Raw genomic sequence first — 22,887 nt, 5'->3', positions numbered from 1 at the left:
ACTAATGATGTAATGTATGGGGATTAACATAACAATAAAAAATTTAAAAAGAATGTCCCTCATGAAGCAGAAAAAAAAATAGTTATATTAAATCTCTACCCTATATTAAATCTCTCACCATAGTCCTTACTATGTGACCTATGGGAACACAGAAGGCACTTCTGCTGCCTACCAAAGTTCAGTGGTTGTCTTGAGACGGGATTTGTGCAATTGTGTGAGTTACGAGCTGAACTAGCTGCCTTTTTTCATGAAACACTAAGTTTACTTGAAGGAACAATTCACAGGCAAACTATGATTATTCAGACTTGGGCATTTGGCAGCAGTTTTCTCAACAATCAATGGCATGAGCTTGTCACTTCAAGAACGTAATTGGCAGTATTTGTGGCTAATGACAAAATTTGAGCTTTCAAGCAAAACTTAGAATCTTGGAAAATTTGTATCTGCCACCATGACAGCTTTACCATACCTGAAAACTTTTCTGAAGAGTTTGGTAGTGACATTACCAAGTTTGATTTGGGGATATTGTACAATGAAATGTGTCAGCATTTGAGAAGTCTCATAATTTTCTAAATTTTCTAGATAACGAATGCATAATGTCATAAAATCATACATGAATAAAAGATTCATTCAAAGTTTAAGATAGACCAATAAATTTTAATGTAACAGAGTACAAAAAGTTCATTGATTGATGTCATTGCATATTCACATGGCAACAACTTTAAGAAACTGACATTTGTCGAATTTTGATGTAATATTGAAGAATATCCACAATTACCTTAAGAGGCTGTTTAAATACTCTTCCTTTTTTGGAATACGTATTTATGTAAGATCAGATTTTCTTCACAAGTAAAATAACATTTCACAACAGACTGAATGCAGAAGCAACTGTAAGAATCCAGTTGACTTCTATTAAGCTAGATATTAAAGAGATAAGTGAAAATGTAAAAGAATTATACTCTCCCTAATTTTTTTTTTTTTTTTGCCTTGGAAAGTATGGCTATTTTTCTCATGATAATATTATGTTAATAAGTAACAAGTTTATTTTTGTTATTTTAAAATGAATTATCAAATATTTAAAGTTTTATCAGTTTTAATTTTTAACACGGTTAAACGTTCATAGAGGTAACCCACATAAACAAAAGCTCTTTGAGGTCACCGAGAAGGAAGAGTATCAAGGGATGCTGAGAACAAAACGTTTGAAAACTGCTCATCTACAGTATGAGTAGACCAGGCCTGGGCATCTTCCTACTATGAGATGGATTTTATTGAAAGTTTTGTTTTTCCAGTGTACTGATGGCTGTAAAAATTTAGCAAATAACCCTCCCACATCTTTCACCAGCCAACTCCCTCTTGAGACTTCTATAACCCTCCTTTTACCGAAGGTGAGAAATCACTGTAAAAATGGACAAATGGTTGTGGTCTGTATCATCCCTTGGCCACGTATCCAAGTGGAAGAAGGCAACTGTATTTTATGAAAGGCCAGGAAGGTGAAACAGGGTTGTGCAAGATCAAATTTCTTATGCATACCTAGTGGCAGATGAAAAGTTCGATGGCTCATAGTAAAGAGCTGACAAGAGCAATTGTTTCCAGGCAGGAAAAAGAGAACTTGTTTCTGGCTATTTTTTTCAATGAGTCTGGCAACAGCTGGGCCATGATTTAAACCTCCTGGGATTCTGATTTAAAGCTTAAAAATACATTTGCATATGCCAGCATTAGAAATGGAATCTCAAACTGCTGCCAATGTAGACAGCCAAAAGGAAATCGAGGTCTATATTGTTCAAAAGCTAAGCTTTGGGAGGGTCTATTACTTGACAGCTGTGTAAACAGAACTAAACCCCTTGCTTCTCCTCTGTTAGATACTTGGTTCTAGACAGGACTAAACCATCCCATGATGGTGTGTGCCGAAGTGAAAATGTAGACTGTAGGTCTCATTGGGTTCAAGAAATGCTGAAAATTTTCTTTTCTTTACGGATGTGTGGTGGACATAGGAAGTGTGAAGGAGATGCAAGGTTAACTGGAAAGACAAGGACAAGTGTGGAAATGACTTCTGGGGGCGCCCGGGGGGTTCAGTCGGTTAAGCGTTGGACTCTTGGTTTCGGCTCAGGTCATGAGACCGAGCCCTGCGTCAGTCTCCGTACTCAGTGGGAAGTTTGCTTGAAGATTCTCTCCCTCTGTCCCTACCCCAGCCCCAAATAAATAAATAAATCTTTTTAAAAAGTACCTGTTTTGTTTCTTCCTTCCTCAGTGTCCATGTTTTTCTCTCTCATGTTTTCCTCCTTCCTTCCTCTCCCCATTTTTCCCTCCATTGAGACTTAGGACCATAAGGCATTTCTACAATGAACAGCAGGAGTGACCCTCCCTCCAACTAACTTCATTAGAGAAGAAACCATTTCTCCATGTGCCTTTCCATCCTCTGGAGGAAGTGGGTGACATAGGGGAGGATGCCTGCCTGGACAGCTTGATATGTAACTGCTATGTTCAACAGAAAAAAATGAGAAGAATTTCGCTACTACTAAATTAAATGACTACATTTAATTAAAAAAAATTTTTTTTATTTGAGTGACATTTCTTTAACCACGTACCTTCCATTTTATAATCCATTAGATTGAGAAGCTCCTTCTATTTGAAGGGCCTTAGACTCTCTTGGAGCATAGACTGGGTTTTCTCACTCTGATTATATGGCTACTAAATCAGTTACATGCTATACCTTTAATGTATTTCTCACTGTAATATTTTTTGAATGATTGCAGTGAACGTTGAATGATGACTTTGGCTATTAGGATGGACTTAGTGATGGGGAAAAGAGTTGGCAGGGTAAAAAAAAAAGTAATAACAATAATAATAATAGAAAAAGAAGAGGAGGAGAAGGAGAGAGGGAAGTAGAGAAGGAGGAGGAGGAAGAGGAGAAACAACGTTCTTGGGTGTTTAATATTTGCCAGGCATCATTCTAAGCTCTTTACCTACATTGATTCATTTACTTGGATCAGAGGTGGGCTGAAGCAAAAGTTATGAGAACTGAGACATTGGGAGGAAGGGTGGAGGTGAGTTATAATGAAGCAAGGGAATGAAGGGTGAATGAGGGTTAAGAAGGGAACTACATTAGCCACAAATTTACCATGCAGGAAACATGCTTCTATATAAATTATTTTGAATTTCTCCATCTAATTTGTTGAACTAGTCCTAGTATTTCCACTTCATTAGAATCAAGTATGTCCACAATTTCTATTTTTGAATTAAAAGTAGAGATTTTCCCCAAGTTGTATAGATTGTCCTCATTAATCTTGTCTTCTGGTGTTCATGAGACCTGTTTTCTAAAACATTGTAGACATTAGACGTCAATGTTTTAATCTTGGACATGATATTACAAAGAAATTGTTTTTCTTCTGTTACTGTTCAGTTCAATCATCTTCATATGTCCTTAAACCTTACTAGTCATTTGTTCTTTCATTTTCCTCCGTGTGGTGTTTTTTTTTTTTTTGCCATTTCCCTTGGAATATTAGAGTCTTTGTTATTGGTTTCTAAGAGATCATTTATGATTAAGGATGTTTTAACCATTTGCCATGCCTTGCAAATGAAATACCATGTTTTCTTGCCAACATTTTACTGTGATGTTTTACTTTTTGGTTGCACAGAAGTTGTGTATTGAAATATAATGTTCTGTATTTAAAAAAAAGGAAATTAGAAGTGTGGAATTGAAATTTGACAAAAAAAAATTATAGGGGTTGAGGATTGATAATATGGAGCCCAAAGGAATTGAGTAGCTGATTTGAACTTTTGGATCTCTCTCATTGTGGTGGTGGGATAACCTGGGGGACAAGAAAAGAAAGAAAAGAAGTGAAATGGGATTGTACACTGATAGTAGAGCTGGAGAATTTTCAGGAGAGTGAGAGTTAAGATGCAGAGGTGGGAGGAGCTATGAAGCATGGGTTGGGTAAGAGAGTATATAGGCAAGGAGAAAGTCACCAACAGAAAATGCATTTGGGATATAGGACTCCGCGATGAAGAGAACTGAGCAGGCATCATAAAAGTGCATCCTCTGACCCTGGAATGGATGAAGTCAGTGAGGCTGAGCTGTAATTGTCCCTAAGCTAGGGCGGAGTTATGCCATAGTTGGCTGGTGGGTGGCAGACTAAGTTGATGATCAGAGAGGGAGGAGACTTACACTGAGAGGTGAGTTTGATTTTTTCTACTTGACCCCTTGCCAGCTGGAGATGAAAGAGGCCAGCTCTTTGTGTGTGTGAAGTAAGGGAGCAATAATTAGCAGCAGGTAGCTTTGGTTCTTATTTTCTTAAACTGAGAGCGTCCGGATTGTCTTTGCAGTGACCTGCATTAGCCACAGGAAGCTCTATAACTCACGTCCCCCAGGCTTTGCTCCTCAATTTGCTTTGCTTACACCAAGAAGGGAGATTGAGTGGCAAGCCTCCCGGGAAAGCCTGTGGAGTTCAGTGCTGACACTGCATTTCGTGTCACTGTGGCAGCCATTTACTATGTGTAAAGGGCCATTCATTTACTCTAATGTGGACTTTCCAAACCCTTTGTGAGGTGTTCTCTTGAGATTTCTTATTCTCCTAGGTGTTGATGTGAAGTGTCTGTTTTGGTGTAGATCCAAAAGATCAGTAAGTGGAAGGTACTCTGTAACTGTCTTTTGCAATTGTGGCTCTGAAGTCTGTTATTTGAAACATCACCACTTAATATTTTTTAAAAGTTCCCCTTGGGGCGCCTGGGTGGCTCAGTTGGTTGAGCGACTGCCTTCGGCTCAGGTCATGATCCTGGAGTCCCGGGATCGAGTCCCGCATCGGGCTCCCTGCTCGGCGGGGGGTCTGCTTCTCCCTCTGACCTTCCCCCTTCTCATGTGCTCTCTCTCATTCTCTCTGTCTCAAATAAATAAGTAAAATCTTTAAAAAAAAAAAGTTCCCCTTGGTGTTTTTGTTGTTTATTTAAAAAATTTTGGCTCTATGGCCGGTAACACCAACTCAAAGGACCAACGTTGTCAGACATATTTATTAGTTGTAAAAAGAACTTTGCTTCTTTGCAGAAATGTACTGAAGGTACACCTTACTTCCTACTCATGAATGCAGTTTTACCAGAAAATCACGACAAATATAGGATGTTGTTATTACATGGTTTGTTCCTTCATGAGCATAGTAGATAGCTGAAGTTGTGACAGACCCTTTTGGTGGAATAGAGGAAGGCCAGTGACAACTGGGGAGATGTGCAGGACAAAACTCTAAGAAGTTTCCACTAGCTGTGGGCAGCACCGAATGACACACCTATTGCTGTAACAGTGATCTTCCTGATTGGACTTTTCATTTCTGACAGCCAAAAAAATGTCAAAAACGTAAATCGGAGTGGTCCCCACTGGGGAAGAAAGAGTAGTTGTAACTTCTCAGACAGCTTCTGGAATTAGGTTCTGATTTTCTCCTGCCAGGATTTTTGCCCACTGGTGTTAAAAATTATTGGCAAATAATATTTTAGTGACAAACTTGACTTTTATCAGTTCCATGGTTTCTCTTGAAAAAAAAAAAAATCTGAAGATCTAACTACTTGGATTCATCTTTTTCCATGTCAACCGTCAGTTGGAGCTGGGCAGAACTGCCTCCTTCAGGCAGGTGCTTCCTCTCTGACTGGCCTTCCTCATGGCTTTGCTTCTTCATGTTGTCTGCCTGGCTCCTATAGGACTTTGAATGTGTGACTCAGGTTTCAACTTTGTAGGTGGATGACTCAGAAGTCTGTCCCACAGCTCCAGTTTCCATCCAGCTTCTCATCCAATCTCTAATTTTGTATCTATGCATTCTTTCTGGCCAGAAATCCCACTGACACTCAAATTACAGCCTGCTACAAGTTGTCTCAGGATTTCCTTCTTGCCTTCTCTTCCCAACTTCACTGCCATCCTCCTTGCTCTCTCAAAGGTGAATTGTTACTGAATCTTTCTCTTTGGCTTCCATACCCACAGGCTACGGAGAGTTACTTCTTCCTTCTTGGCATGCTTTCATCTGCCCACATTCCCCATATTCTGTCTCTCCATTCAACTACCATCGCAAAGCAGGTGCAGTCGCTCCAGACAGATGTTGGCACCAGCCTCCCAGCAGCTTTCCTTATTTCCAGTTTCTGCTCCTGTCTGTTTTCCAGGCAGGGACAAGAACAGGCTTGAGCAAATTCCATCTTTATTTTGTCACTTTCCCTTTCAAAAAGTTGCTGTGACTTCCCATCTCTTATTATACCAAATGGAACTCACTTTTCTGTTTTCCCAAGGCTTCCCCTGTTGCCCCCATATATCCATTCTTACAAACTAAAGTTTATATATCTTGGCTTGGATTCATCCACATCTCTTAGCCTGCTGGTTCCCATTCTATAGGTCTTGGCATATCTGTATCTTCCCTTCTTTGCTAGGTCCTGACCTCCCGTGATATCCAGCTCACATTCTACCTCCTCCTCAAAGTATACCCTTGCTCATTCTAATAGATCTTAATTACTCTTTTGCTCTGCATTCTGCCTAAACTTGTACATTGGGGTCAGCAGAGTGTAGCAGTTCAGAGCATGGACATGCTTGAGTTTTGTTTCGGCCGTGGATTGACTGTGCTGCCTTACGTCTTGCTGAGCCTCCATTATCCGAATTGCAAACAAGGCATTAATCAAAATACTGGTCTCCTTGGATTGTTATGATCAAATGTGATAAAAATGCCTAGCACTTAGGAATCAATAAGCCAATATCGTGGAGAACATCTCCAGCTGCACCACATGCCTACAAAGTTGAGTTATGTACTCCTTGAAGGAGAGAATCTGGTTTTGCTCATCTTTTGTACTCTGAAACCTTATAGAGTGCCGAGCACGCATTAATTATCCAACAATTTTTGTTGAAAAATGAAGATAGGGTGTGATCATGAATTGATTACAAAGATTGATTATTATGATTACTACTGTTATTATTTCATAAGTCTTTGCCATCACACCACGAGCAAGAATATGTATAGAGGTTAGCACAGTACATTTCCCAACTGTGTGTATTCGTTGGGAAGTATGTCTTAGGGTGACTGTAGGTTCTTGATTACCTTGTAAAGGCAGTGACAGGAAGTTTGAAGGATTTTTCATTGTTTTGTGTTCTTTGGTTCTTTTTTGCCTTTCAGTGCTCTGTTATCTACGTAGGGATTCATTATATATTCATCACAGATGCATATAAATAATATGGAAATGAATACTCATGACATTGACGGATGTTTTTCTGTTTTGTTTTGTTTTGTTACTTTATTTTAGGAATTTGGGTCAGAGGGGGTTTCTTCATTTCTCGGTGTTTCCATTTTCTTAGTTTCCAACTGAGAGCACAAAAAAGACAAATATAATCATTGGTAATTTGGTGAATCTTTTCCAAACTCATTTTACTTGCAAATATTTCTGGCACCCTCACTACCAGCCTCACCATCCCCATTAATGTTAAAATTAAATTTCATTCAGATAAATTTCCCCCAAGAACTTGCCGTGGTGTTATCTACTCTTTCATGGGTTCACAAACATCTTCGGGACAGGGAAAGTGCCAGGATAAAGCACAATCGCATTCAGTATGCAAATGAAACTTTTATAGAAAGAGGATTGTCCTGGAGATGAAATTAATTGTGACAGTTCGGGAGGAGTTTTACAGAAAAAGATTAACATGTTAGGTCTTTAGTGGCTGTCTTCCCTGATGCATATAATGTTAGGCAAAATGAAATCTCTGTGCCCAGGCTCAGTGGAGACATGGTTAGTGAATCCATAGATATTTGAATGGGGCACATCTCTAAGGGTTTATGACAACCTATTTTCTTTTCTTAGTGTGGGGATGAATTGGTCCATTATCGTCTAAATTGAAAGTCCTGGTGAAGGTTCTTTTTTGATTCTCTCTTTTTTGTTTATTTATTTGTTAAGAAACTTGCACAGAAAATGTCTTGCTTATTCTGAAGTTGCTATAATCCTTCCCACCAGCAGAGACTATTCCATTGTATTGCTTCAAATATTTATGAATACATAAAAAGGTAAGTATTTATGTAGTGTGAGACCAGACCTAACTTAATTTGTTTCTTTGATTCTTCAACACAGGCTAAGTAATACAACCTGTTATGGTAAAAAAGTCACATTTTCAAGCTTTTGAATGATTTTTTTGCAGTGATAATACAGAAAATTTATTTTTATGTATTCACATTTTTTTTTCTTTTCCTCCAAGGAAACCAACATGTCTGACAAAAGTGACTTAAAAGCTGAGCTAGAGCGCAAAAAACAGCGTTTAGCACAGATAAGAGAAGAGAAGAAACGGAAGGAAGAGGAGAGGAAAAAGAAAGAGGTAAATACTGGGTATTGGGGTGTTCCAGGGAACAAAGAAAATCACTTGATTCTGAGGGGCTGGCCAAATGGATAAAGAGGACGCTCTAGGAGAATCCTTCTATGATTTCTGAATAAAATGAGTGGATATCTACATACTCAGACTCCTAAGGTCATTGTCACCTGCTATGTGCGAGTCAAGCACCACCCATGGTCCAGAGGTCCCCAAGTCCCAGATTCACCCCAGACTTGCATAGAACCCTGAAAGTGGTCTGTGAAATCTCTATTGTTAGATATTTCTTAACCTTTCTGTATCTCGGTTTCCTATGCTAAAATGGGAATAGTAATCTATTTTTTGTGGGGTTGTGAGAATTAAAAGAGTTAATCTTGTAAAGCACTTAGTAGTAACCAGGCTCTACTTAGTGTTTAATGTGTGTTAGTTTTAAGAAAAAAATTTTTAAAAACTACCAGGCAGAACATTTTAGGAGAAAAATAGAAAAATGATGCCAGTGGATTTCCATGGTTTCTTAAGGGGTATGTGTTTTTCAGGGTAAAACAAGGATTGTAGGTCTGACAGAAGGAAAGCTGCATTTCCCTCCCTTGGTGAGAGGGTAGATAGCATAGGAGTAGACTCTGCTCCATGGACATAGAATTATGACATATTAAGGCTCGAATAGATTTCAGAGACCTTCCACTGAAACCCTTCTTTATGCCAACAAAGCAGCAGAAACCCAGAGGTGAAATGTAGCTTTTCTGTCTGTCACACCCAGAATCCGGGGCTCCCTTCCCAGTTCCGTGTGTTGCTGGCAAATCATGTTTTCTTCTACTATCTTGATCCAACGGATAATTTATTTTTAATTCTCCAATTTGTCGTGGTCATGGAGAAATAGCCCACGTCTTGGACAAAAGAACCAGATGCCAAAGGTAGTTTTGAATAGCTTTCTGAGAAGGCAACTTTATATAGTGTGATACCCTTGTGTGTCTAGAAACCAGAGCTGCTTCCATACTCAGAGTTTTTCTGTTAGGAAAAAGAAAATGTGTTTTGATGCCTTCCAATCTAAATAAGTGTTGTTTCATAAAATAAGGCTGGGAGACCAAGGTAACAGATTTATAACAATTATTTTCCAACAAAGTAAAACATAATTGCAGTTGCATTTTAGCCTTCTGGCATCTCGCATATCTCTGTTCCATTACACTTTGATTGATGCTCTGGTTTATTTTGTCCTTGACAGTGCGCATAACGTTTTTCTCTTGGAGATCTTTGCTGCTATATATGCAGTCTTTGAGTGAAGCAGAGGTGAGAATTGACAAGGAATGGCTATTCATTTCCATGCAAAGCCAAAAAAAGCATTAGGTTATTATGCTTCCTTTCCTTCAAATGTCAACGCTTACTATAGTTTTAAAGCACCTGTTATCCTTTACTAATAACCAGTTTCCTTTTAAACTGACATTCTAATATCCAACTTGAATTTCATAGAATTACTACAAAATGTGATGTGGTATGGGAAATCTGGTTCCAAATTATGCTGTCTGCTTCATCTTTGTCATTTTACACATTTGGGGGGAAATTACAGGCAAACAAGACTGATCGAAACAGGCCACCCTTTTTGTTTCTGTACCAGGCAGCTTTGTCTGATGGAGACTCGGTTTGTTACACAACAGACGGAGCCCTGGGAGACAGGCAGTGGCAGGGGGTGGGGAGCGTGTTACACCTGAACTCTACATATTCCTGGGTCTGGAATTAAAGTCACATAGTCTTAGTCTCCTCATTTCCGCAGGTTGAAGCCTGTGATGTCCTGACCTTGCTCCAGGGACTCCTATGGCAATTCAGAGCCCTCCTTTTCCATCCCAAAGTTTTTAATTCGAAAGATCCCAATGGGGCCAGACTTTGGGCTTCACTGGACTATACCATCTTTAAAGCCTGTCCTGTCCCTCAGCAACCTATTCCCCCCTGCAACAGATCTTTCCTTCAGTCAAAGTACCTTTTGTAGACTCTGATGACTTGGTTTGTCTGAGCAGACAGTGCTGTGAGACAGAGACAGTAAAGCTCAGTGGTTATGCGCAGAGGCTTTTGAGTTGAATGCACCTGGGAAACCTGGCCCTGCCCTTCACAGAATGGCCTTGAGGGAGTATGGGACCTTTCTGACCCTGTTCTCCCTTTTGGAAAATGGAGAAGAGATCAGTGCCTACCTCAAAGAGTTCTGTGAGGATATAAGGAGATACTGGAGAGCAGTGGAAGGCACAGAGGAACTGGTCAGTAAGAAACGGCCGTTCTTCCACTCCTGAGATTGGCTACCAGAGTAGGAGAATGCCGCCCATATAGTTGGCAGCTACATTTATCAGGACCCTGCTGACGAGGCCGTCTTCCAAAAAATGCCCCATTATTGGAAGGGTTTTGTAATCCAAGGCTTCTATTTTCCTGGAATTAGAGCATTTTGTAGCTGCAAGAAACCTGGAAGTAATTTATTCTGATCTTTTTTTTTTTTTCCCAAATGAAAAGACTGGGCCCCAGAAGTCTAAGTCTTAGAAGTAGCCCCCTTCAGGCTCAGCAAGGATCCCCTCTTCCACCCCATGGTCCCAAACAGAAGCCTGGGGTCATTCTTTTTTTTTTTTTTTTTAAAGATTTTATTCATTCATTCGACAGAGAGAGACACAGCAAGAGAGGGAACACAAGCAGGGGGAGTGGGAGAGGGAGAAGCAGGCTTGCCGCCGAGCAGAGAGCCCGATGTGTGGGGCTCGATCCCAGGACCCTGGGATCACGACCTGAGCCAAAGGCAGACGCTTAACGACTGAGCCACCCAGGCGCCCCCTGGGGTCATTCTTTTATTACCCCTTCTCCAACTTGTAGTGGTCATCGGATCCTGGACAGACATGACAGCATTCTCTTTCCTCCCCCACCTCCTTTCTCCCTAAATCCACATTCCGACCAGTCTCAGCTATGTACATATCACCTATGGCCCACACTCTCTCTTGACAGAGAGTTTGTGAATATTCTCCTCTGCTTGTACCATTCTCCTACTTCTCCCTGTTGTCCTTCACCTGGCTGTTAACTACATGTCTTAACGTTCTCACCTCAAATGTCACTTCCTCCAGAAAGCCTTCTCTGTTAACCCCCCCGCCCCCCATCCATGACTAGTTAATACTGCCCCTATCCTTGACCTTATCAAACCATTTAGCACAGAGCATTATATTTGCATCTTCCCTTGTCTTTCTCTCCCAATAGAGTGCAGGCTTTTGAGAACAGGGCTGGTGTTTTTCATCGAGTCAATGTCTAGCACAGATTGGGCCACGTAGTAGGACTTCAATAAAGGATTATAGGGTGAGTGCATGAATCTACACACAAACTAGTTATCACTAGTCTGGGATGCTGCTCACAGACACCCTTTCCAAACATCTGGAATTCTTTCCTGCAGATATCCTTGGAAATTCTGATCTCGAGTCTATGGGATGCTCCAGTCAACTGTCACTGACTCCTGAGTTTAAGATTTTCTAGTTTTTGTGGTGTTTGTAGAGAGTTAGAAATAGCCTTAATCTTACAGGTTTGACTTTTAACTCTATTTAGGCTTGTAATTTAAATAAAGCAAATTTAGAATAGAAAGGGACCAAAATGCTCTTTAATGCTAATCTGAGTGACTGTTTTTACCATGAGTGAAAACTGGTGTGAATTAGGACCACCAGGTTGATTATCTCCACAGAATCTAGAAAACTGTACATGTATAAAATTACCACTCTCTGCTTCTTTGGATGTCAACTGCTTTCTTGGTTGTGGTATTATGGATGAAATCTGATTTTAAAATAAATATAGTGGCTACTATTTAAGATTCAGAGTCAGTTTCAGGAAAAATTTGCTTTAATGCAATGAGGTGTGCTTAATGGGGCCACCCTGAAGTTTCGTCCTGTCCTTGCCCTTCTGCTGAATTGCTGTAAGGTAGGACAGACAGAGGTTTCCTGGCCTATCCTCCCTTGTTCCTCTAATAACTATGGAGCTGTCTTTGAAAAACTGACTGACAATTCTCAGCTGACAAATTTTCTTTCTTTGATTTTCCTCTCTGGGTCTCAGCTGTGATTACTCTTCACAAAAAGAAATATCATTTGCTGGGAAAGACACCTAGCACATTTTTTAATTGCTAGCACTGCAAAACCACTCCTGTTGGGTCTTTAAAATAGATTAGGATTCTGTAGTAATTACATGGGGAAAATCAAAACTTTCATGACTAGCGCACTTGGTATAGCTAACTGCCTTGGATAAAGTAACACTTTATTTAGTTTAAGGTGCTAATTGGTAACAGATAGGAATTGCCCTAATTTCCAGTAAGCCCCAGTTACCTAATTTTGCATTTTTCATGGTCATCTTTGAGTGCTGATAGCTTGCTTAAGCTTCTGTTAAATCTAGGTAGAAACTTAACCTTATTCATATTTGTCATTATAGTGCCTCTTTCCTTAAGAATTAAGGAAGGTGGAAGGTAGAGAATGAGTTGTAGAGGTACGTTATAAGAAAAGGAGTGAAATTTTGGAGGTGGAGTTCAGATGTACTGTTACTGCAGCGTATGCAACATGGTTATGCATGTTGACGTGTGAATTACCCTCGTGTGTTTGAGTGCTTAATGATTAGTTAGAATACATTAAAAAAAATTCTGTGCTTCTCTGCCTAGGTTATACATGACAGAAAGTTAGAGATAACATGTCCTATGTTTATTGGAAAGGAAAGGACAAGGCAAATCTTGTTCTGTTTGCTCTGTTTAAGCTCCATTAGAACCTCTCAGTTTCAGTACCCCTGGCATTCTATTGTCCTTTACTACATTTTTCTTGAAAGAATGAGGCAAGGTTACGAATCTTTTTGTTGCTAGGATATAGAAATGGCTTTGTTGTGAGCACTGGGTGACTGGAAGTTTAGAGGACTCCCTCTAACAGTGGTGCTGTAAAGGGGCTTGCTGACTGGTGTGCAGTTGGTAGAAATTGGCCTGAAGGATGTATAATTCTGAAATTCCATAGTCATAGAATAACAATGACCTAAGACAGATATTAGTTCATTTCTTCAATACGTTTTTTTATTGAGCATCTAACGTGTCAGGCCGGGATCTAGATATGAGGATATAGTGTTGAGCAGAATAGAACACGTATCTGCCCTTGGTAAAGCTGGGAGTCCAGTTAGGGCTAAACTCTTCACTGTGAAACCATCTTGTTTCTTACTGGCTTCCTAAGATGGATTTTGCTTATCTTAGTTTTTCCATTTATATTTCAGTAGCTTCGATGGTGATTCCCTTTCCTTGGATTTCCTCCATCCTTTCAACTCTGTGATCTGTGAATATTGATTTAGATCCTCACCCTGCAAGGTCCTTTTCCTCATCGTAGTTCTGTTTTGGCCTCTGTTGTACGCATACACTTTGGAACTTGCTTCAGTAGTTTAAATGTTAACATTGGAAAACAATGTGAACTTTGCCATCTTCACAGACAGAGATGAAACTGCCATTCCAGAATTTTGGGTTCCATGAGATATGCCTGAAATCCTCTAGTGCTCTCATTCACACTCATCAGCTCCCATAATGGCAGTTTTCCCCTCTAATGGCAGATAGACTTCAAAAATATGAGAGTGTTCTAAGCCTGAGTCGAATAATAACGGAAGTGTCAAGCCCAGCACTACGTGCAAAGATGCATTTTGCTTATGATTAGTGTGTAGGTTATCATCTGGGAATAAAGCAAAAGTTCCATGAACTTTTTCTACTTTAGATGCCACAACGTAAATTACGCTTTGGTGCTTTGAAATGTACTCTGCACCCTTGAAGCAGATAATATACCTGTTAGGGTATCTAACTTGGGGAGGAAGGTGTGTCTGGTAACTGGATTATAGGTTTTTGATAAGCTTTAAGACAGCTTCACTTTTGTAAACTCACACAGCTTTGTCCCGAGGTAGCCGCACATCAAATACGATGTTACCATGTTTCAGATGTGGGACAAATGCCTTGTCTTAAGTAGTTAACTGTGTTAGGAAAAAGAAAAGAGACTTGAATGTTTAATGAGCCCAGAATCCCACCACTGACATTCTTTAGCTTGTAGTTTGACATCACTATTCTGTAAAAACCACAAATGAGGCATAGGATCTGTCCATGAGAAGCTTACACAGGAGGTGTTTGGTTTTTTTTGTTGTTTGTTTGTTTTGTTTTTTGACAGGATTTGGGAAAGAAACTTCTTCTAAATGATTTTTTGTTCTATATTTTTCTAAATGATAATTTTCTCCTTTGAGTTAATATGTTTAATGGAAACCTGTGAAACTGGGACTTCAGTAACACTTACATATCAATATTGCTCACATGCCTTAATAAACATTATAGCCTGATTTATTTTAAACCATGGCAAACTTAGATTGCTGATACAAAGAGTATATTTTACAGTTACACATTTCATAACTAATTTTATTTTTTAGCCAGATCCCAATAATTCTTTGCGTAATTCTAACATGGGGTGTGAATATTACAAACATACACTCATCAAGAACTGATAGTATGTCTTCCCAGAAGAGACAACGATGTTGAAAAAAAACAAAGAGCATTTTTTTTTTTAAGATTTTATTTATTTATTTGAGAGAGAGAGAATGAGAGAGAGCAAGCACATGAGAGGGGATAGAGTCAGAGGACGAAGCAGACTCCCTGCCGAGCAGGGAGCTCGATGCGGGACTCAATCCCAGGACTCCAGGACCATGACCTGAGCCGAAGGCAGTCGCTTAACCAACTGAGCCACCCAGGTGCCCACAAAGAGAATTTTCTTAAAAATCCACATCCCAGTCAGAAATATTTAGCCCTGATGATTTCTTTTAAAACCAGGTGAGAGAAGCTTTCATACCATGTGACAGAGGCAGGGGAAAAAAAAAAACCTCCAACCAAAAGAGAAATTACCAGGTTAGCAATTATTAAATGGAGGAGTTACAGTGTTTTTTCATCCTTCATACACATGATTATGTCTATTTAGGGCTTTTGTTTGGTCTTCACACATGCATTTACCATTTTCAGTTTGAGCCAGGAAAGGCGTACATTTAGTTCTGCTAATTTTTCTTTCTGGCATCTACTCTTTTTAGGCTGATATGCAGCAAAAGAAAGAGCCTGTTCAGGACGACTCTGACCTGGATCGCAAACGCAGAGAGACAGAGGCTCTTTTGCAAAGCATTGGTATATCGCCGGAGCCCCCTCTAGGTACTTAAACAGTGTTACTGTTTTCTTAAATTTGTCTTGCATGGGATATACCATGTCCAGCGTTTACTATTCTTTTATGTCACTTTTATTTTTATTTTTAAGGAAATTCTGTGGCTTATGGTTCAGATGTATTTATTTTTTGATTTGAGGGGGCTGGAAGGAGATGGGGAGACAGTTTGTAGAGCTGGTAGCAATTTGCTGCTTATTGACTGATTATATGGTCAACCTTATCTACTGTGGACTAGTAGATTATTTTATACTTGTTAGATGAGTTGCCACATGGTAAATACAAGAAATCTTGGAGTTTTTTTCCTTAAATTGTTCTTCATTTTCATGACTGAATCCCAACGTCTCTCTGCCAACCTAAATACTGTGAATCTGGTTATGAATTTCATAACCACCACAGGCATAGAGTGATGCCATGATAAAAATAGAAAGCTCAGTGGGAAATGTGAAGGAAAACTGAAAATAGTGACAGATTAGCAGCTACTTAACAAGTTTAAATTTATTTGACTCTATTGTAGAACTTGGTTTCACTGCTAATTGGCATTCTCACTACAACACCCCTCCTCCAGCAGCTCATTCATTCGTAGTTAATTGTCCATGATCTCATTTTGTCACTAGGGTTTGGATATTGAACTATTTTTTCATTTGTGTTAGAGGTAAACCTCTACATGTGTTTATTCTGTCACTTACCTATATATCTCTCATGTGATAATTTATTTTATTTTTCTTTCTCCATTTGCTTTCCATACATTTCAGGGTAATCCTAGGGTGTCTGTAAAACTACACGATACCCAATATAGTAAAAAAAAAAAAAAAAAGAAAGAAGGAAAGAAACTTTAAAAATAATGCATATAAAACAATGCAGTATCAGGTCTCCATTTCAAAATGGTTTGTTTTCTTCGAATCCCATCATTGGCTTTTATATTAAAATAAATTTTCATTTATTTCCATAGTTACTTAAACTAAGAATAAAAGTTATCCCATGTATGACAAAATGACAAGTATTTTATTAATATAAATTTTAAAAAGCAATATATAATAAGCCTATGAATTATTAAGTATTGCTGGATATAATTTAATATATACACACACACCCCTAAACCACCATAAAAAAGCATTTTATACTAAACCTCAGTTTGTATTAGGTAAAATCATATGTCTCACAATGATAGAAGAAGCCCCTATAGGATGTTGATTAATCTGTTTAGCGTATTTATGGTGTGGAAGATGTAACCTGTGGGATATTTGACTGATGGACCTTCTTAGAGGAGCTGATAGACTTTTTAATACTTAGTTGACCTGTGGCATAATTTAGACACTTTGCAATAATCCATTATAGTTTTGCCTCAAAATAGCCTTTGAAATTCTGTTGCAGTGTGAACACTGGTCAAACACCAGAGTAGTATGTTCTGTTTTCCTCTCTTCTACATAAAGCCAGCAATTAAACTTTCAGAACGAAACAGTTACATATCTCTGAACCATGACCACCACGACCAAATTCTGAGCTACCCCTGCATTCTTGCCAGGGCACCTGGCCAGAGTAGAGCCCATTTTCAATTTTCATCCATCTCTCCAACTTACCCTCTGACTTCCTGCAGCAGGTAATCAGTGAATTAATTGTGGGACCACATGAAATTCCTAGTTTCTTGACAGATCCGCCATTGTGTTCTAGGATTTGGACAAAATAGTTAAACCCTTTACTCTATTAAATAAAAGGAAATTGCACATGATTGAAACCAAATGGGAGTCCACACTTATGTATTGAAGTTCCTCTCCGCCCATATGGCTTCTTTGGCATGTGTGATACTGAGAACCCATTGAATTCATCTGGCCTGAAGCCATCTTGGCTATTCGGTACAGCTTCTATCTGAAGGACATTTGGCTTGTACCTGAAGGGTAGAGAAAAGGAAAACACATTTGCATTTCCTTTAGCTTTTTTCTTTTATTATCCTTGCTCTCACATAGTCAGCTTGCCGTCACCTCCCTCTTTGAGCTTCCCTCTCCTGTCTTTGGAACGGCAGTTTACTTAAGTGCCAGAGCCTGTGCCTTCCAGGGCTGCTGGAGGCAAAGGAAAACAAGTTCCAAACCCAGTAAACAATACAATGGGATGAAACTATTAATTAAATGTAAAAATAAAGCAGCCTGGCATTTTCCTTTGTTTCAAAGAGATTTTTAAATTACTAGGTTCACCGTTTAGCCTTTCTGTATTTGTCACTTAGTCTCTCAGAGACAGTGCAGTTTGCATTCCATGGAGAATGGATTACCCTCCAAAGCAGACATACAACAGCCTTGACTGACTCTCCTTGGCCATTTAAAATTACTCAGAATTACTTATTTCATAATCTTTCAAAGTTTTATAGACACCCATTTTATTTTTTAATAGGTCACATCTATGCTAACAAAATCAAGTGGAGAATTGGAATTGTCCAGATAGTTCACCCTAGAGAGATATTTAACTTGAAATATCTGGATAGCTGTTTTGATTCTCCATTTCACTTTGTTAAGATGGACATGGCCTTAGAATCCCTAAGATAATTTTGTCTAAATTCATTTCAAATTTTAATTTCTAAAATATGAAAAATTCACTTGACTTTCTTCCTTTTCTTTCCTTTTTTTTTTTTTTTTTTTCTTTATCCCATCTTAATCTCTCCTGGCCATACAACCACTTTAATTTGGGCCCATTTGTTTTGATCTGTCTGACACTGCTCTTCTCCAGTGCAGTCGCTGCATTTTTTAACATGGGATACCTGTTATTTTCATTATTTAGTCCCAACCCCTATGTCTCCCTCCTCGAAATCAGTGAGCACTCCTAGTGAAGCTGGAAGCCAAGACTCAGGAGACCTGGGACCACTAACAAGGTAAGAAATGTCCCTTTACAAAGGCCACAGTGGATGTCAATAATATTAGAAAACAGAGACCTAAGAAACCAGTGCCACTCTGTGGTGTGCTGTTAAGTGTCCATGCATCTGCAGGTATACTCAGCCAGTTTATGTTTAAGTTGATGGTGGCTTGCTATTTTAGTGGCATAGAAATTATTTTGAACTAGAAATGATAAACTTCTATGCTTCCTTGTGCTAATTGAGCACCATGTGTCTTGTTTGACAAACAGAAACACATCCATTAGCTTTGGCTTAAAAAAAAAGAGAAGGACCAAAGGCAAATGGAATATATATCCAGCTTCTCATTATTCTACTTTGGTTTTGGTTTCCATGGGAATTTTTGTGAAGAGAGCACTGAGATGTCCTAACCCTAAATTTAATTTTTTAAGCATGTTGTTTATTGGCTTAATAGAGTTGACTAATTTGAGAACTTGGTCCCCAAAGTGTTTTTATTATCATTACTAATTTTTATGATCATCAGGGTTGACTGTTCTGTTTTGTGAGTCAACTGCCAAATTTTTATTACACTATATATACTCAAAGGATTATGAAACTTCTGAAAGTGGATATATAGACATTTTCTAATTTGACCACTGAAGGGGTATCCAAAAGGTAAAGATGTGAAGAAGGAAAAGAGAAGTCTCGGTAGAGTCACGGTAACTTCCTTAATCCGGTCGCCTTCGGTAGGATTCCCACATGCTGGTGTACATAGCCAGGTGATATAAATGAGCGGGGTGTGGGATCCTGTGGCAACTGGTTAGGAAGCGCCCTTCTATAAAGGCCAGATGGTCTCCTCACAGCTCAGGCTGGTTGAACTCATGTGGGAATATCGACCCAATTTTTCCACACCTTTCAGTTTTTCTTGAGAAGCTAAAAATTCAAGTATTTATGCAACAGCCTCCTGAATGTTAAATGTTAATGGCTTTGTTAAAGTAGCTGTGGGCCAGATTTTGCCTGTGGGCTGGCAATTTGTGACCTCTGTCTTTAACTCTTAATTAAAAAATAAATCATAAAATACTAAAACTTCAAATGAAAGAAGAAACAGTCATCCACTATACTACTGTTCTAACCAATCAGCCTTTGCCTTGTCTATATACCTTTCAATCCTTGTGCACCTGTGTACATTTCTTGTTACTATGTATGTTACTGGATGAGAGGTATAAAATTTTGCATTTTTCTTTTTCCATTTAACACATTATCATCATAAGCATTATCTTTTGAAAGTAACTTGTGTCCATATAGGCCTAGGAAATTTTGGTAGAGAAAAAGACGGAAATCAGAATAGTATTAGCCTGATCTGTAGGGTGTTAGTGGTGTGTGTGTATGTGTGTCTGTGTGTTTCTTTTTTTCTTTCTGAAACCAACATGTAAGTAAGACTGGAATTGTCTCACTCGTGTTGGCATGTTTCAGAATTGAGTATTTTCTTTTAATAGGGCATTTGGAAACCAGTGGATGCTGCTTTCAATGTAGGAAGAATGGAAGTAGAGGTTTTTTGGGCACCAGGCTGGTTTATTTTAGCAAATCGCCTTTCTGATTTGGGGGCAGCACATGTCTTCTCTCATCTTTTGCTTTGAACACATCAAAAGGTCTTCAAGGGGAGGAAAAAAAGTAACCACACGGTTATGTAAGATCTAACATTTTGTACAAGAGCTGACACAATATAATTGCATTCCATAGGGGGTCCACTGGCCTATCATTAAGGTAATATATTTGCCTGTTTCTATACAACAATGGTGTTGTGTCATGAATGCTTCGCTTCAAGGGGTGCAGTTGGCAGCATTAAATTCTATTACTGACTTCACAGTTGATGAGCCCTTTTGAAAACTTTCTAGAGAAAGCTGACCTCTGTTGTTAGCTCTCTGGGGACAGCAGCAAATATTTCTTCTCCAGAACATCACTCTTCATTTCTTTGCCCACTTATATGATTTTTTTTAACTTAATGAATCACTTTGGAAGAGGTGAATCACAAATTCCAATGAACTTCAATTCTCGATAGGAATGTTCTGGCAAGGGCAACAGGAAGCCAATGACCAAATCCCTTGTTGAGCACACATTTCATAGGAATGCAAGAAAAATGGTATTGGAGAATTAATGATTCTCAGAAAAACTGAGCACCAAGTTGCCTCAGGAGAAGACATTAGGAATAGCTAAGTAAATCTTGCTCTCATTTTGGACTAAGGAAAATGCCATGTAAATTTATGTTTTTGCTTCCATAAATAGATATGGGAGTTAAATTTCAGAAGAACATTATACTTCAGCTTTTAAAATTCCACTTGAAATATCTTTTTCTGTAGAAGAAACATCTTTGAAAACAATTACTATTAACTTTAACACTTCATAAACCATGAGACTGGGAAAAGAGCTTGGTAAATCCTGAGAGTTCAGTTCCGTAGTCACAAATTTGCCAATGTGTGTGGAATTTGGGCTCTTTGAAGAATGGAAAATCTTTCAGAAGATAACTCAGAAATCAAGTGAACACATCTGGTCCTACGAAAAGGTGCACATACATTCTGTCATCCATGTGCTAGAATCTCAAACCAAAAGTGAAATTTTCTTTACAGAGCCAGAATAGGCAAACATTTCCTATGCGACCCCCGTGGGTGGTTAATTTGCAAATTGGCACACTTAATATACCCTGTTATACTAAAAAGATTAAAACAGGGCTTTAACAAAATCAAGTACAACAAAAATTCCTTTTATTGATTTTTAAGAGCAGTTGAGTTAATGTTTTAAAGTAAGTGAATAGAAAGTAGAACTATATAATCATTTTTCAATTATACTAGTGTGATTTAATTTTAACTTAAAGGGTCACAGTTTGTTTTGTAATTTCTGCTTCTGTTGTTACCGCCTGCTTCTCATTTACAACTTACATTTGTGGCATTTTTCTCTTTCTCTTAATTTTGGTAGAAGCAATTAATCATTGCTCAGTTAATTAGATGTAAAAAAAATCAATTTTATTAATAAAACATTTGAAAGCCTAGTTTTACTTATAAACATAGATTTAAAAATTCTGAATATACTATATGCAACTGAAATCCAGCACAATATTAAGAAGGTACTATGCTATGATTAATTAGGATTGATTAAAAAATTCAAGGATATTTTAGTATAGGAAAAGGTATTACTGTAATTCAGCATATAAAAAAGGTCCAAGAAGGAAAAGTGATCATTGTAGTATATAGTTAAATGATACTTGAGAAACTTAAACACCTATTCCCATATTTTAAAACTTTTAAAAATATTAAGAATAAAAATATTTTTTCTCAAAATGATTAGAAATACTAATCTGAGACCAACAGCCTACATCTCTTATACACAAGAGTGAAGCGTTTAATACTTCTGGTTAGCCTTTAAAGAAGAATGACTTATGTTTAGTTGAATACATGTCTCTCTTCCTCAGGAAATGGCAGGTTTCTTGAGGTCAGGGAGTAAGTGATATTTGAGATTGTATCCATATAGTGAGTTTTTGATAAATGTTGGTTGAATGAATCAATTATTATCCTAGTTTTTACAGATGAGGACACTGTGGCACAGAGAAAATGAGTAATTTTTGAAGTTCACACAGAATATAGCTACAGTGCTAGGTTTTAACCTAGACAGACTGATAGAAATTTTCACAATCTATATCACTACCCTACATGATCTCTGACAACAATTGATATAAGTGATATACATGACTTACCCCAAAAGATTATTATTAGGATTAGATAAATTAATATCTGTAACACACTTAGAAAAGGGTCTGGAATATATTAGTATATGTGAGTTTTAGCTCTTACTGGTTTTTTTTTCACAATTTATTAGTCACATTTTTCCAATGGAAAGAGATCTTTTTTAGATTCTCTCCTAAAATATGCTGGTGTCATTTTCAAGTTTGATAATGCTCTATCTTCAAGTAATTATGTGAAAATGTTGAACATGACAAGGCCAAGGACAGATTGTGGTCTGTGTCCCTGGAGACCACTTTCTGGGTTGCCCAACTCTTAATGCCTAACCTTCATATATTCCACCAGAAACGATTATCTAGGTGATAATAATCATTTGCCCACATTTATTCTTCTCATTCCCATGAATGGCTCACCGAGGGCTTTGCACTAGGGCCCTTCCCATGTTTAGCCAAGATGCCTTAGGCTTCTCAGTGATAAAGCTAAATTGGAGGCTGTACCAGCCTGCACAATTCTGGGAAAGTGTGTTGACCACATAAAGTTCTCCAGGCCACCAGTGTGGAGGCAACACCCTGTCCCAAACCTGATTCAAGGAAGAAAATTTTCAAAATGATTTAAAAAATAAAGCATGTGTTAATTTGATAACATATTGTACAATCTACTATTACAATAGGACCACCCATCCCGTAACATCTTTAACAAAATAGTCAGAAGGGGAGGTTACTGATGTTTGTCTGTGGTGAGAAGGAGCATGGGGGATGAGGATAGTAACAGAAGTAATTTCTATCTTCTTTTTTGACCATCTGGTCTTAACACTTCATTAAGTTCTACTTTCCAAACAATTAGGACATTCAAATCCCCCTCACA

The 22,887-nt window shown here is 38.4% G+C and overlaps 1 protein-coding gene across 4 annotated transcripts in view; it reads left to right on the top strand.

The window, feature by feature from the left end:
* The window catches only part of DYNC1I1 (dynein cytoplasmic 1 intermediate chain 1), a 301,647-nt gene that overhangs the window by 23,251 nt on the left and 255,509 nt on the right, over positions 1-22,887 (top strand). For 2 of the 4 annotated variants that reach the window (XM_081800510.1, XM_081800508.1), the window contains exons 2-4: positions 8,192-8,308; positions 15,356-15,470; positions 18,193-18,334. In XM_081800510.1, coding sequence (XP_081656636.1) covers positions 8,201-8,308; positions 15,356-15,470; positions 18,193-18,334 — 365 coding nt within the window. In that variant the 5' untranslated portion in view covers positions 8,192-8,200. The remainder of the gene's footprint in view (positions 1-8,191; positions 8,309-15,355; positions 15,471-18,192; positions 18,335-22,887) is intronic. The other 2 variants (XM_081800509.1, XM_081800511.1) reach the window with 1 other exon arrangement.

This window comes from Leptonychotes weddellii, chromosome 12, assembly GCF_054177405.1.
Source record: "Leptonychotes weddellii isolate Sample4059 chromosome 12, ASM5417740v2, whole genome shotgun sequence".
Taxonomy (NCBI): Eukaryota; Metazoa; Chordata; class Mammalia; order Carnivora; family Phocidae; genus Leptonychotes; species Leptonychotes weddellii.
Note: the sequence above shows the minus strand (reverse complement) of the source record. Positions and strands in the feature narration are given on the sequence as shown.